The sequence below is a fragment of the Polypterus senegalus genome, chromosome 11, assembly GCF_016835505.1.
Source record: "Polypterus senegalus isolate Bchr_013 chromosome 11, ASM1683550v1, whole genome shotgun sequence".
NCBI lineage: Eukaryota > Metazoa > Chordata > Cladistia > Polypteriformes > Polypteridae > Polypterus > Polypterus senegalus.
In genome coordinates, this window is record NC_053164.1 from 114,544,882 (window position 1) to 114,559,572 (window position 14,691).

General features: G+C 42.6%; 1 protein-coding gene across 1 annotated transcript in view; it reads left to right on the forward strand.

Moving 5' to 3' along the window:
- Positions 1-1,471: 1,471 nt before the first annotated feature.
- LOC120538599 (cystine/glutamate transporter-like) overlaps positions 1,472-14,691 on the forward strand; it is a 46,200-nt gene continuing 32,980 nt past the window's right edge. The window contains exons 1-4 of the mRNA XM_039767988.1: positions 1,472-1,655; positions 4,180-4,306; positions 10,861-10,976; positions 12,416-12,541. Coding sequence (XP_039623922.1) covers positions 1,472-1,655; positions 4,180-4,306; positions 10,861-10,976; positions 12,416-12,541 — 553 coding nt within the window. The remainder of the gene's footprint in view (positions 1,656-4,179; positions 4,307-10,860; positions 10,977-12,415; positions 12,542-14,691) is intronic.

A 14,691-nucleotide genomic window follows, 5' to 3' on the forward strand; every position in this document is an offset into this window, starting at 1 on the left:
ATAATGTGTCAGGTATATAGAAAAATAGACAGAGAAAAGAGTAAAATACACAGACAGAGAAACAGATAGTGTGCTAGGATTCTGAGCTTTGTCCAGATCATTTTTCAGACTTTGATCTTGCTGTATCTTGTTTTGTGTGTTAGTCACTGCTAAACTTTGTGTGCCTGATGTCATTTTTAATTTTCATATTGCTTGTTTGCCTCTGAATCCATCACACAATGTTGGAAAGAAATATGGATGGCCTTTTACATCTTTAGCAAAGCTGATCCTGAAATTTGCATTATCAGCATCATTTAAATAAGTTGCAAAGTAGATAATTGTGAAAAAAAGATCAAGAATGTGCCACTTAACAAAAAAAATAAATAAATAAATAATTGACCGAATGCCTCATACAGAAAAGAAAAAAAAAAAAAGAAATCATAAACATCAATGTATTCTGAGACCACAGACTGACTGGCCACCAGGAAGTCTTGAACATCCATAGTCCAGAGGTTATGAGGTCAATGTATGCTGGGAGAGAGGTGGAAACACAGATATAATTCCTCTTAATTCTCTCCCGAGTATCAAGGCATTAAGAAGTACCTCAACAAAAGTATAAATTGAGATAACACAGAGAGTCTGAAAATACTAATTCTGAAAAATGTTCATGTTGTTAAAGTAATGACCCATGTGTCTACCTGCAGGGATAAAAGGTTTTCCAGGAGTGTCCTTATGGCTAATTGTCCTTGTTTATGAACCATAAGGTTTCACAGCTTGGCAGTAAAAAAAAGCAACTCAATGCCTTGTTAATAAAGCAGTTTTAATATGTGAATCAGAAATGTCTAATATGCCTAATATGGTGGTGCAGTGCTTATCTCTTCTTTCTTACAGGTATAGGAATTTTGCACATTTTAACAATATGTGGATTTTTTAACAGATGTTTTGTTAATCCTTCCCCAGTTCAACTTTACATTTTTAAGCCTAAATCCTTCTTAAGACCTTACAGGTTGTTTCTGCTGTTATCTGTTTAGACTGTGGTTCCTTGTTATCCTGTAATAGACAAGGCAGACTTAGAAAATGAATGGATTAATTGATTGTGTTATATGAAACTTAAGACTTTGAATCAGCAGTATATCTGAGTGAGGATGCCCTGTCTAATTCAATTCAATTCTGTTAATTTCATAATTTTTGGGTTATTTCTATCTGTTTGATGTAATTGAAACTAATAACACTGAAATAAATTGAAATGTTTTCAAAGGACTGTTCAGTCTCAGTAACTGAGTGGCAGGCTTTATAGAGGCATCCAGTTTTACAACTTTATTAATTTCCTTTTTCCAGTCTTTTTCTCATTTACTTTGGAAATCATATGTAGATGAGGTGGGGTTTTTATTTAACACCATGCTCAGCATTGAACAGAGAATGACAGGAGAGGGAGAAGGGCAAGAAAGCGCCCAAAAGCACTGTTAACACAGACAGTAGCTTCATTTCAGAAATGGCAAGTACAGAAACTGTTTACTTGAGGAAAAACATCAACCTTCTGGGATCAATGTGCCTTATTATAGGCACAATCGTAGGAAGTGGGATTTTCATTGCTCCAAAAGGTATTCTGAAAAACTCTGGCAATATCGGCATGTCTCTTATCATCTGGTTGGCCACAGGAATTATCTCTACTTTTGGTATGTAAAATAACACTTTTCTCTGGAAAGCTTGGGTTAAGGTTCAGTCAGTCATAAAATACAGCAAAAATGTATGAAGTTCTATTGAAACATGTTTTACCCATTATTAAATGGCATGAGAAGATTATACAAATATCATCATTTATTGGTTTCAGCTCTATTAATGGCCCATTTCTTAGAGGAAAGTTTCCTGAGGTTCATACAAAGACAGCAGTAAAAAATAAATATAATATTATATTCTATGGTATATGCATATTCAGTTTAGGTGTGTGGAACATTTTTTCAAAATATGGAGAAAGGAACCACAATGCTGCAAACTTACAGTAGATTTTCTGTTTCATGATTTTGCTTCATTTACTATAACTTTTACTCCAAAGTTTAGCAATTAATGTACTGTAATACATACCAACAATTTTTTCTTCATGTTCACCGTCCAACAGCTCTTTTGGTGGGTCTTATTCCTGTGATCACCACCTGCCAAAGTATACTACAGATAGTCCAAAAGCATGTGAATACAGCATTACGTTAAAACTTGGCAAATATCATTCACTATAATTCAATACCTTGAAATTCTCTCTTGGTCCATTAAAGCAGCTTTCCATAGTCTGTCTCTTAATGAAAAAACTTTTTAATGTCGTGCATTGAATGTGTAACTAGCTATATGTATATTGGTATATACAGAGATACAGTAAATTGGAGTTATGGGTAAATTTTAAAGCTGATCATTATACTTCAGTTTCTTTCAATTTTGTGATTATACAGTTTGTTAATTTCTTTAAACAATTTAAATGGAATGAACTGTACATTTGTATTAATTTTAACATTATCTTTTAGTATTTTTAATTTAATTAAAATCAGCTATGTGGGGCATTTTTATTAAGATTTACAGCTTTGTCTAAGGCATCGGTAAACTAGGTTCTACCAGGCTGTGCTCAGAAAGCCTTCACACTCCTGGTGAGGTCGATGTTCTTAAAAATAAAATCCAGTTTTTGTCTTTAAATCGCTTCATGAAGTTTTTTAAATAACCAAACTAAAACTGTTCTGCAAGTAGTTCTGTACCAGTGGCCAGCTCTAGCATGTTTTGCTGCCTTAGGTGGAACTGTAAATGGCACCCCAACACCCCCTTTGGTTTGAGTGGAATCATCACTGGTAGACCAATACACAGAACCCTGTGGACATCAGAGAGGAGCCAGCACTGGGGAGAGCAAAATATAATATTAGTATAATAACTATAGTAATTTCCAAAATGGTCTTATGGTGTTTTCACGTGCTTTTGGACAGACAGTAAATCCAAATTGCCCAGTTTGAAATTCCAAGTTCGTCCAGCATTCACATGTTATTTATGACTCAACAGCTTGGGTTTACTGTCTGTTCGAGAATACATGAATGCAGCATCTTCTATGCTACGCCAGTATGAAGATTATTATTATTGATATTATTGTTGTCATTCATGCTATTGTTGGATTATTATCTCTGATATGGCAGTCCCCAACAGTTTTTGACATGTCAGCACCTCTGAAAACAAAACCAAATCTACAAAGCAACATGTAAATGAAATAAAGAAACATATAGAAGATGAGAAAAGTGAATCTTTAAATTTGGAAGTGTCAATCGTTAAGACCAAACGTCACTAGTACATGAAAATAATATACGTAAAACAAATAACTGGACAGTCATAATGACTCGGAGTGTTTGTAAGTCAGAGCTTGTATTATTTAAAAAAAAATTGCAGCCCTACACTAGGTGACCACCTAGCTCGCCTAATTGGGAGAGCCAGCCTTGCCTGTATTAATGTGGTTATAGACATAAAAATTATAACTTCAAAAATACCTCCTAAGACAGAAGCCACACTGGTGCAAAGTGTTTCTGTATTCTCATAAAAGTTAGTTTGAGTCTACTCTTGTTACAAGATGTTTTCCAGTTTGGCAAGCTCTGCTAGCTGGCTTTAAAACATTATTGTAAAAACTTCCATAGATCATTTAAAAGAAACCACCGTTGAAAAATGCAAGGAATAATGCCATCATATAGTTTAAAAATTATTTGATTTTAGAAGTGAAATTAGATTTGTTTTTGTTCGGAAACTCAGAAAACAAATATATTGGCCATTATTGTTATTTCCATTTTTTGTTAAACAGTATCACAAATGTAATAACATTACAATGTACTGTAAGGTTAGGCGCATGCACTGATACAGCGCATTGGTGCACCCACCACATGACAAACCAATTCAGGATCCAGATTAGGACCCGACTGCATCCATGCTATGGGTGACACCTCAGCACCACACCAGTTGAGATGGAGTGGAAGCAATGTGCTAAACATTAAGATGCAAAAAATGAGAGGAAACCATCCAGTTAATGAAGCACATTTGGTTAATTAATAGTCTATATGCCCCAAAATCGTATGTCAGCAATTTTTTTGGAAAATAATTAGGGGCTGTGCTTCAGCTATGTAACTTATGAGTATATTTTATATGTGTGAATAATATTGTCCTCATATTTACATATGTATGCTTGACTCCTAGGAGCGCTCTGCTATGCTGAGTTAGGTACAAGCATTAAGAAGTCTGGTGGACATTACATTTATCTTTTGGAAACCTTGGGACCCATGCCAGCATTTCTTCGTCTCTGGGCACAATATGTTTTGATTTGGTAAGTTTCTGTGAGACGACCACGCAGATAGTATATTTTGTATTGTCTGGTCATTAATGATTAAGGTTTGGCAAGTTCTAAAGACTGATGGACTGACATCTCCATCCATCCATCCATTTTCCAACCCGTTGAATCTGAACACAGGGTCACTCCTTCAACATAAATGTTTAGATTACATCAATGGGGTACTCAGTGCGGTCTATGGAGAGTGAATGGCCAATGATAACCACATGGTTTATTTCTGGGGTTACGGAAAATTTAGAAAAAATGGAATTCTTTAGGTTGTGTTTTTTTACTGTACATCAGAAGATCAACCAAGATTCAATGTTTGCTAATACAGGCACAGATATTATTAAAATAAAAATTTTAATTTGGTATAGTCACACCTTGATTTAATTCAGTTTTAAAGTGCTTGTGAGGATTCCTCAATTAAATTCTGTTCATCTGGACATATACTGATATATCCTACAAAATAAAACAGTATGATTTTAATTTGTTTTGAGAATTTTGCTCAATAATGAGAATTTTTTACCATTAGAATCTCAAAATGTAACATTAAGAACATTAATGGTTAAAACCAAAAAAAATAAAAACCTAACAAGCATAAACCTTAAACCTAAACAATGATACAAAATTTGATCTAGGAATCCTGCTGTGTGTTTAGGATTATATAGGATTATACATGTGAAGGTGTGTGTGTCTGTCTGTCCACCCCGGAAGTATGAGGCAACTTCAGCATGAAGCTCAGAAAGCCGGCAAGGCAGACTCAAGTTAATGAGTCAGGAGAAGAAAGTTACTCTGCCAAGAAAAGAGAGAAACTCTTACACAAGCAGGACGAGCTCATCAGCAAAAAATCCCTTTTACTTTTCCTTCTGCTGCTAATACACAAGTGGGGTGAGTGCGTTGGCAAAATGAAACCTAGGAGAGAGATGCCCAAAATAGTTCCTTTCAATTACCTGACATCTGTACATTTCAATTTTTTTTCTGACAAATACAGTAGTTTCTAAGACCCCAGGCTTTTTACTGCACGGGCTTACACATCTAGTGTATATATATACATATATATATATATATATATATATTGTGAACTTGACCCCGGACACAGGCAGACAGACATCGTTTTGCTCACCACACACTCGTTTATTTACACTATCTACAGATTTTTCCCGCGCTCAAGTCCCCAGTGCCTCTTGCACCGATGCAACGATTCTAGGCCTTACAACGCCTCTGTCTCTCTTCCCAGGCCTTACAATGCCTCTTTTCTCTCTTTTCTCTCTTTTCTCTGGCCGCCTCCAGTCCTCCCGCTAGCTCCGTCCTCTTCCACCCGACTTCCGCTCCAGACTGAAGGGAGGCGGCCCTTATATAGTGCTCCCGGATGAGCACCAGGTGTTTCCGGCATCCACTCTGGCCACGCCCAGCGTGGCGGAAGTGCCGCTGTCCTCCCGCAGCTCTCCGGTCGCCACAATAAGTCTTCCCCGGCACTTCCTGGTGTGGCGGAAGTGCCGGGCTCCCGGGATAATTAGGCACCGGGGCGCCGCCTGGCGGTGGCCACGGGTCCCTACAGGGCTGGGCTTCAAAGCCCTGTACCCGAGGCGCCCTGTCTAACCAGGACGGACGCCCCCACTCGGTCTGGAGGAGGCACACGCCTCCTCCGGTCCTCTAAGGCGTCCCGGCCGGGCTCCACCCCCGGCCGAGGGCCACACGGGATGAACCGGCATCGGGGCGCCGCCCGGCGGTAACCACGGGCCCCTACAGGGTAGGGCTTCCATGCCCTCGACCCGTGGCTCCCAATAGAACCAGGACGGACGCCCCCTCGCGGTCTGGAGGAGGCACAAGTCCTCCTCACGTCCTCCTGGCGCCCCGCCGGGCTCCAGCCCGGCCGGGCCACAGTGCCCCACCGCTAGCGAGGACACGTTGGTCCGAACGGCACAACCCGAACGGGCAGCACGTCCCCGGCGAGGGTCCTACTATGCCCCCAGGGTCCAACACGGCACCCTGGGACATCCGTCTTCGGCACCCCCGCCGGCGCAAACGCGCCCCTGTGGTCTGCGCCGCTCTCGCCCCCGCTGTTCCCCGCAGCTGGGACACTATTGGCCTCTCGGCGTGGAGCCCTCCCGCGGAGCGGCCCGTTTCAGGAGGGCAGGTCCCTGACGACGTCGTCCCCAGCGCTCGTCGGGGCTTCGGGCCTGTGGAAAAAGGAAAAGAGGGCCAGAAGCACTGCCAGGACACTCACCCGAGTGCCCTGCCGGTCTCCGCACCCGCAGTGCTCCTGCCCCCCTCCGACAGCCCCTGACTTGCCTGCTGAAGTCCTCCGTCGCAGGTTCCATGCCCGTCCGTCTGTTGTCCGCGGCACCGCTCTCGCAGGCGGCTCGCCCAGCCGCCCAGGGGATCTCCTCTGCCCGCACAGAGGACTGCCTTTTTCCGGATGCGCGCACCCAGCGCAGCGTCCTCCCCTGTCCGAGGAACCGGCATTCACCCCTCGGTTCCTCCCTCTCTTCTTGGACGCGTTGACGGTCTGGGTCTGAGCATGGCAATAGCTCAAACCCAGCCCCGTCTGCGTCCCTGCAGAGCGACGGGAAACAGCCGCGGGCTTGGAGCGCAGGGCGCTAGGACCCGGGGCACTTTGCAGCCCTGATCCTACCAGCCCTGCGCGTACGACCTCCTCGCCTCGCCAGCCATCTGCACCACCGCGTCCGCTGTTGGGAAGTTGCCTACTCGGAGCCGGTCTTCCGTAAACGGTCACGCCATGTTCGGCGAACCCCCCTACTTGCTTTACGGGGACGGCAACACTCACCACCCACGCAGTGCTCCGACCGGCCTCCGGTTCCAGCGCGCGCCGATCCTCCGTCTCACCCGACGCTCTCCCGACGCGACCGCCTTCCCCATCAGCTCCTCCAACTGAGCGGCGATAGCACTCAGCATCTGCATCATAGACGACTCGGCGGGCCGAGGGGATTCCCCGACACGCGCCGAGCCGCTGGTGGGAACAAAGAGACAGACGCCGGTGAGCTTACCTGTCGATCAGCTGCACTCGACGCCTGCCTCCTGTGGGCCACTCCTCCTGGCCCAATCGGGTCTCTTCTCTGCACGGGACTGGCATTCCTTGGACCCGCCTCTATCCAATCATCGGCGGGTACGCAAGACACACCGCCAATCCCGTGCCTGTCAGCGGCGGGACCACCGCCCGCGCCATCTTGTCTCCCCTGCGCTGGGTGCGGAGGCGTGCCTCCTCACCGCTGTAGCTGCAGCTGCAGCGATTCCTCGAGCCGCAGCGGCTCGATTCCGCAGCCTCCTTTGCTGCCTCCGTAGCCGCACAGCCGACAGCCCGTGGCCCCGCGCTCCTGCCACAGACGCGATCCGGTCTGTCCCTCCCTGTGGAAAACAAGGTATGACCGACCCGAAGGGCCGATTACTGCAGGGCAGGGTACTCACCTCCCGGATCCCGTCTTGCCGAGGCCCCCACCTCGGTGTGGCCTTTTGCGTCGCCACGCCGGCCTGGCTGTCCGTGTCGACAGCGCGACTTTCGGAGCCCGCTGCGCTCCGGCGATGTCTATTCCTCCTCCGCACCCGGGGATATCCATGCCGCGGTCCGGCGGCGGTTTCCGGAGCAAAACGCACCCGCGGGGTTTTGCACGGGCCACACCTGCAACAAGCGTGTGGAGTCCCCTGCTGTGCCGGGTCATTCACAAAATATTTATAAAGACGGGGTCCCCCCCTTTTAGCAGGGGGTTGGCCCCACGTTGGGCGCCATTGTGAACTTGACCCCGGACACAGGCAGACAGACATCGTTTTGCTCACCACACACTCGTTTATTTACACTATCTACAGATTTTTCCCGCGCTCAAGTCCCCAGTGCCTCTTGCACCGATGCAACGATTCTAGGCCTTACAACGCCTCTGTCTCTCTTCCCAGGCCTTACAATGCCTCTTTTCTCTCTTTTCTCTCTTTTCTCTGGCCGCCTCCAGTCCTCCCGCTAGCTCCGTCCTCTTCCACCCGACTTCCGCTCCAGACTGAAGGGAGGCGGCCCTTATATAGTGCTCCCGGATGAGCCCCAGGTGTTTCCGGCATCCACTCTTGGCCACGCCCCAGCGTGGCGGAAGTGCCGCTGTCCTCCCGGCAGCTCTCCGTCGCCACAATAAGTCTTCCCCGGCACTTCCTGGTGTGGCGGAAGTGCCGGGCTCCCGGGATAATTAGGCACCGGGGCGCCGCCTGGCGGTGGCCACGGGTCCCTACAGGGCTGGGCTTCAAAGCCCTGTACCCGAGCGCCCTGTCTAACCAGGACGGACGCCCCACTCGGTCTGGAGGAGGCACACGCCCTCCTCCGGTCCTCTAAGCGCCCGGCCGGGCTCCACCCCGGCCGAGGGCCACACGGGATGAACCGGCATCGGGGCGCCGCCCGGCGGTAACCACGGGCCCCTACAGGGTAGGGCTTCCATGCCCTCGACCCGTGGCTCCCAATAGAACCAGGACGGACGCCTCGCGGTCTGGAGGAGGCACAAGTCCTCCTCACGCCCTCCTGCGCCCCGGCCGGCTCCAGCCCGGCCGGGGCCACAATATATATATATAGTGACAGATAGGGGCGCTATCGCTCCCTTGAACCCCTGTCCACGACTCCAGACACCAGGTAAAAGTCCAATAAGTGACTTTATTAAATTGCCACTATACTCATAAAGCACAATACTCAATTACAAATAAACAATCCTCCAACTCCCAGACGCGTTGCCACCCTTCCACCCAGCTCAGCTCGCCATCTGGGAGCTCTCATAGTCCTTTTATATTCCCTGACCCGGAAGGGTTCCCAATCCCCAGTCCATCTTGTATCACTTCCGGGTCAGGTAAAAAGTCCTTTTCTTCACCCTGGAAGCACGTCGCTCTTCCTTTGATGCACTTCCGGGTTATAGGGCATAAATAAATCTCCCTGCAGCTCCCTCTTGCGGCCCCTGTGGTATCCAGCAGGTTCTTGTATAAAAACTACATAGTCCATTACTCCCTGCTAGTCTTCGGGGCACCTCCATCTGGCGGCCTGAGGTTATTGGCCGGGATGACAAGCAGGCCAAAAATCACAATATATATATATATATATATATATATATATATATACACTGTATGTATATATACTGTAGATAGATAGATTGACACCACATTCTTTGTACCAATACAGAAATTTTGCTTTTAACAGAAGCTCAATAAAGCAATAAATACATATTAAAACAAAAATATCCCTGTCAAATACACAGCAGAATTACTAAAAACAAGATGAAAAGAGCAGTCATAGCCACAGTGATGGCATTATAAAGGCTTCTTGCTGTTGGCATAAAGGAGCCCCATTTGAAATTCTTGACACACTTCTTTTAGCTGAATTTGCTGAGGGTTTCTAAATGGTTTAAAACAGTTCAAAATACAGCAATTACTAAGGCTTCAGAAATGTTTTGACTCGTGTTCAAAAAAGACTTCACAGTCCTTGAGTCATGAAATTCAAAACAAATGGTTCACATGAAAAATAAGGAAGAAAGTTGATAATACACACGAAAAAACAAAAACTTCTTGAGTTTAGTGTTCTGTTTAAGACTTAAAGTTCCAGGTCACATTTCTTAAAGGTTTAGTATGTTAACAAATATGCTAGTACTGTATATACGTAATGTTAACATAACAGTAATGATAATGGCAGCAAAACCTTTGCACCTTTCTCTTTAGCAGTTCAGGTTTCTTTCTCGTTGTCTAACTACAAACTGAGGGCCTATTGTCTAAATACAAAAATAACGTAGAACATTAAAGGTCATTCCATTAAGTTGTTAGCTTCTGGGGTGTGTCTCTCTGGAATTGATGTTACTGGCCCAGCACACCACAACATACAAAATCGCTCTGGCCATCACAGAGTTGTAGAATGTGTGGGGGATGTCACTTCCCACATTTAAGCAATGCAGTCTCCTACATAGTTCCTCTGTGTTCTGAGACTAGTCCAACCTGTCACTGATGTGGACCCCAAGTACTTACAGCAGTGACTGGGCATAGAGAGTTTTTGCTGTGGCAAAAGTCAATAACATCTTCCTTGGTTTTGTTGATGTTGGGCTGCAGACAATTCTTTCTGCACTAAGAAACAAAGTTCTCCACCTGACATCTATACGTCTTATTCTCCTTGTCAGTGTATTCCAATAGTGAAAACTCATCTGAAAATTTCTGCAATTGACATGACTTTGTGTTATATTTATAGTGTGAGTTGTACATGGTGAAGTTCTTCCTTGTGGTGCTGCACTGTTGCTCACATCCACATCAGCCACACTATATTTATGATAATAAAAATGCTACTTAAAGGTACTTTTTAAATTCTATACCCAGTTAAGATTAGCTACTGTAAATAAATGCCATGTAGCCTGTGAGGCTAAGGGGAAATACACCCACTTTGTGTAACAATGCCGCAGTTTGTAGACGGTTACTTTGTAGTCAAAATTTTGTCTCAGATAAAATAAAAAGCAGAGGAGTTAAAAAAAAAGATTTACAAGAAAAGCTGCCCTGCTTCCCTCTGTAACATTTAATTGTTTGTTGTTTTTGTCTAGGCCTGGGGCATCATCTGTGGTGGCTTTGGCATTTGGCCGATATATTGTTGAACCTTTCTTCAGCCCCTGTCCAGCACCAGAAGTACTCGTTAAAATGGTTAGCATAACTGGAGTCTGTAAGTAGTCATTTGAGTTTAATGTGATCTTTTCTTCTTGTCTGCTTTAATCAAAATTTTAATCATATACGCACTGAAAAGACAAAAAATTGTTGCTCAATCCAGACACCTCAGTCCTGAACAGAAGAGAAACTAAAGAAAATGATTAAAGTAGTCATTGTGGTCATAGTTGTTTCAGAAAGCAGTTTATCCTGAAAAAGTACTGTAATACTTTTTGTATTTTATTATTGAATAATTAAGCACTATCTTGTTCATTTAGTATTTGTTATTATTATTTTATGTTGATTGTATTAGTGAATGTCTTTGTTTATTGGATTTAAACACTGCAACTGGCAGGATAATGATCTGCAACATGTTGAAAGAGGTATTTAGCACTAAGATGCACAAATGAGTATGCATTATGATTTATCCATACCTGAAAAGCTGCTTTTGCTTCATTGTTTTAAGACTAGAATTAAAACATTTGAGACAAGTTGTTACTTTGTGTATTCCCATTATACAGTAAATCAGCTCCTTTACAAAGTATTTGTTATTTAGATAAATTTAATTAAGCTGATATAATAATAAAGTAATATTAACATCTAGTTGGGGAGCTTACTTTAGTTCATTCTCTCCTTTAATATGGTAACATGAGTATATGAGTCCTCTTGTCAGACAAAGATTGGAGTAAAAGATGCAATTATCTCACTTTGTTCTCACATGAATAAATTTGGCAGCACTGTGGGGATTTCTCCAGCATCTTCAGTACCATCCAGTCGTCCCTGTTAAGGGTTAAGCTCAGAGACGTGAAGATGGATGAGCCTATGGTGTCCTGGATAATAGATTGTCTGTCGGGCAGACCAATGTTTGTGAGGCTCCAGGACTGTGTTTCTGATACGGATGTGAGCAACACTGGAGCACCACAGGGAATAGTCCTGAATGTTATGCTATTTGCACATTTTATAACTTGTGTATTTTTGTGGTACCCATCAGTCTCAGCATTTTATAATGGTGACATCATATGGCACACCTCCGTTAAGTAAGACCCACATAACTGGCAATAGATGTCATAATTAACAACAATACTTTATTGCCATTGAAAAAATAGAGGAAATGACAGTACACATAAGGCAAAATTTTATCTATTTGATGTCATCCAAATGAAAAAAATAATTCCACAAAATAACAAATATATATAACAAATAAAACAAAAAATAACATATCCCAATGGTAAAACCATAGTAAAAATGTTGTAGCATACTTTCAAAACAATGATTAGCTTGCTTCTGTACTACACTGATGATTAGAGAAAAGTCTTTAAATGAGAAAGGACCAGAAGGTAAGATGCAGTCAAATTCGTGCCAATTCATTAACCCCCTGCTGAATACAGTTTCTTTCCCCCTGTCATTTTATTTCTCACATTTACTTAACCACTTTTGTCTTTCTTCATCTTTGCCTAGCGTTTGTTGTGGCTGTGAACTGCTGGAGTGTCAACTGGGCAACACGATTGCAGATACTACTTACCGCCATCAAGATGGGGGCCTTGGTTTTGATTATTGTGCCGGGAATGATCAGACTTGCTTCTGGTAAATTAAATGTATTGCTTGCTGTTTTTTGCTCTTTTGATCTAAATTTTTTGTGTAACTAGGAAACACTGTTCCTTGATGCCAGGATTTTTAGATTTTTAGAAGCCTGCATTCAGTGATGCCCTGTACCAAGAAAGGGAGAATTGGAATATCTAGGTGCAACAAATACAGTATATATATTTTTTGGACAAATGGCAAGCAGATAGTCAGAACATCTTGGCAGTCAATCTTGTCCAAAGACATTTCGTATGGTTTCCTCAGGGTAAGAGCAAGTTAGAGAAAAAAACGAATCAGAAGATATATGGATATATTATTGTATTGTAATAAAGAAAGTTCAAGACATTTAAACAGAATCATAGTCAAAAACAGAGCAAAGTAGTCAGATACCAGAAAAGCTGCACATCAGCACTGCCAAACTGTGAGATGTAAATTGTAATTTAAGGGCAGAAAAAAAAGTTGTAATCAGTAAGCTCACAACTAAGTTTCAGAATAATGCCAAGCTTTGACAATGCTGACCTTTAAATCGTCGTGGAAGTGATGTCACATGTCACACACTCCCAGTTGTCCAACTCAGTAACAGAATAGCAACCATCAATAAAAATGGTGGCGACCACAATGAAAACAAGAAAGTGTTATGAAGGAAGGTAATTCATTTAAAACACAGCCAAAAACACCTAAAAACAAAAATGAATTTTCCACTAAATTACTTGGCATCAGAAACCCCAAAAAATACTCAAAACATTTTTAAGGAGTCCAAAGAATAGTTGGAAAAAATTAAAAACACAAGCCAAATTATGACAGCCCATCAAATGTGCTGGGATTCTGTCTGTGAAATGTTTTAAAATAGGAGCATAAACATTATCTGCAGAGACTCAAAAATGGACCCCATCAGTGCACCAAATACTCAGTTCATGTACCATGATATTTTCACTCCAATATCTTCTGGGTCAGAGGAATAGATCAAGGCTTGTAATAAGAAATGTTATAAATGGTACTTAATCATGAGACCTGAAACAGGGAAATTCTGAAGTAAGCAGGAAAGGCCAGGTGATAGGAAGATGGTACCATCTTTTGCAAATGACTTAAGGACCAGTTTAACTTTACATTAAATTTTAACCATCATATTTAAACAAATAACCATAATAGTTGTTTACTGTCCACATCAGCGTATTTTGTATACAACATACTTTTAAGTAAATCAACCTTTAACAATGGCAAGGAAGTCAAAGCTTGGAGTTACGGTCATGTTTTTATGTTGATCGTTAAATTTTATTTTGTTTTGTCTGTGTGTTCTACTGTGGAAGCCTATTCCCACCACTCAGTTAAAAAATATAGCATTAATCTGCAAAGAATTGTATTATTTCTGAAGAAGCAACCTGCTGCTGCTAGTATATTTGGTGCTGTAATAACCTCTGGCTCTCTGTGACCCTGAACATTGTGGATTAAATGTACTCCTCAGTACATTCAGGATTAATTGTATCCTTACAGTGTTTGTTCGGTTCTTGCCAATTGATTGCAGACTGTGCACATCCTTAATCTATCCTTCAGTAACCATCAAAGGACATCAGGATAACATGCATGCACAATGACATTGAACACAACAGGCAATCACTTTTGTGAAATAATGCAATAATCATTGTGAAATAATTCAACATTTTTCCAAAATAGCACAATGTTTTGGGTTTTTTTTTGAGTGGCAGGAATAAGCTTTTGTAGCCTACATTTCTACAGTTGTAGGACTATTATTATTATTATATTTATTATTATTATTTTAAGCAAAACGCTATTTCGATCTTGCTTCTTTTATGTATGTACAGTAGATGTTCTCTATAAATTGGAAAAAATAACTCCAAAGAGGCCTATAATTCCATCGAACAAATATTTAAAACCTCTGCCCTCTCTCATATGGTAGACCAGGCTTCTCAGTTATGTTTTGAGTTTTTAATACTTCATTCTAATGTAAGAAGTACTGCAGAACTCTGCTGGTAAATCTTTCAATAGTAATGATCAGTGTCGGAAATCAAGCAATACATGTTGTCAATTTTAGGCTTTTGAATGTGGCAAAATACAATTATTATTAATTGTGTTGTACTCCATAATTAACCCATCAATATTTAAAAAACATCAGTGTCCATAGAGGCTAAGGCTAA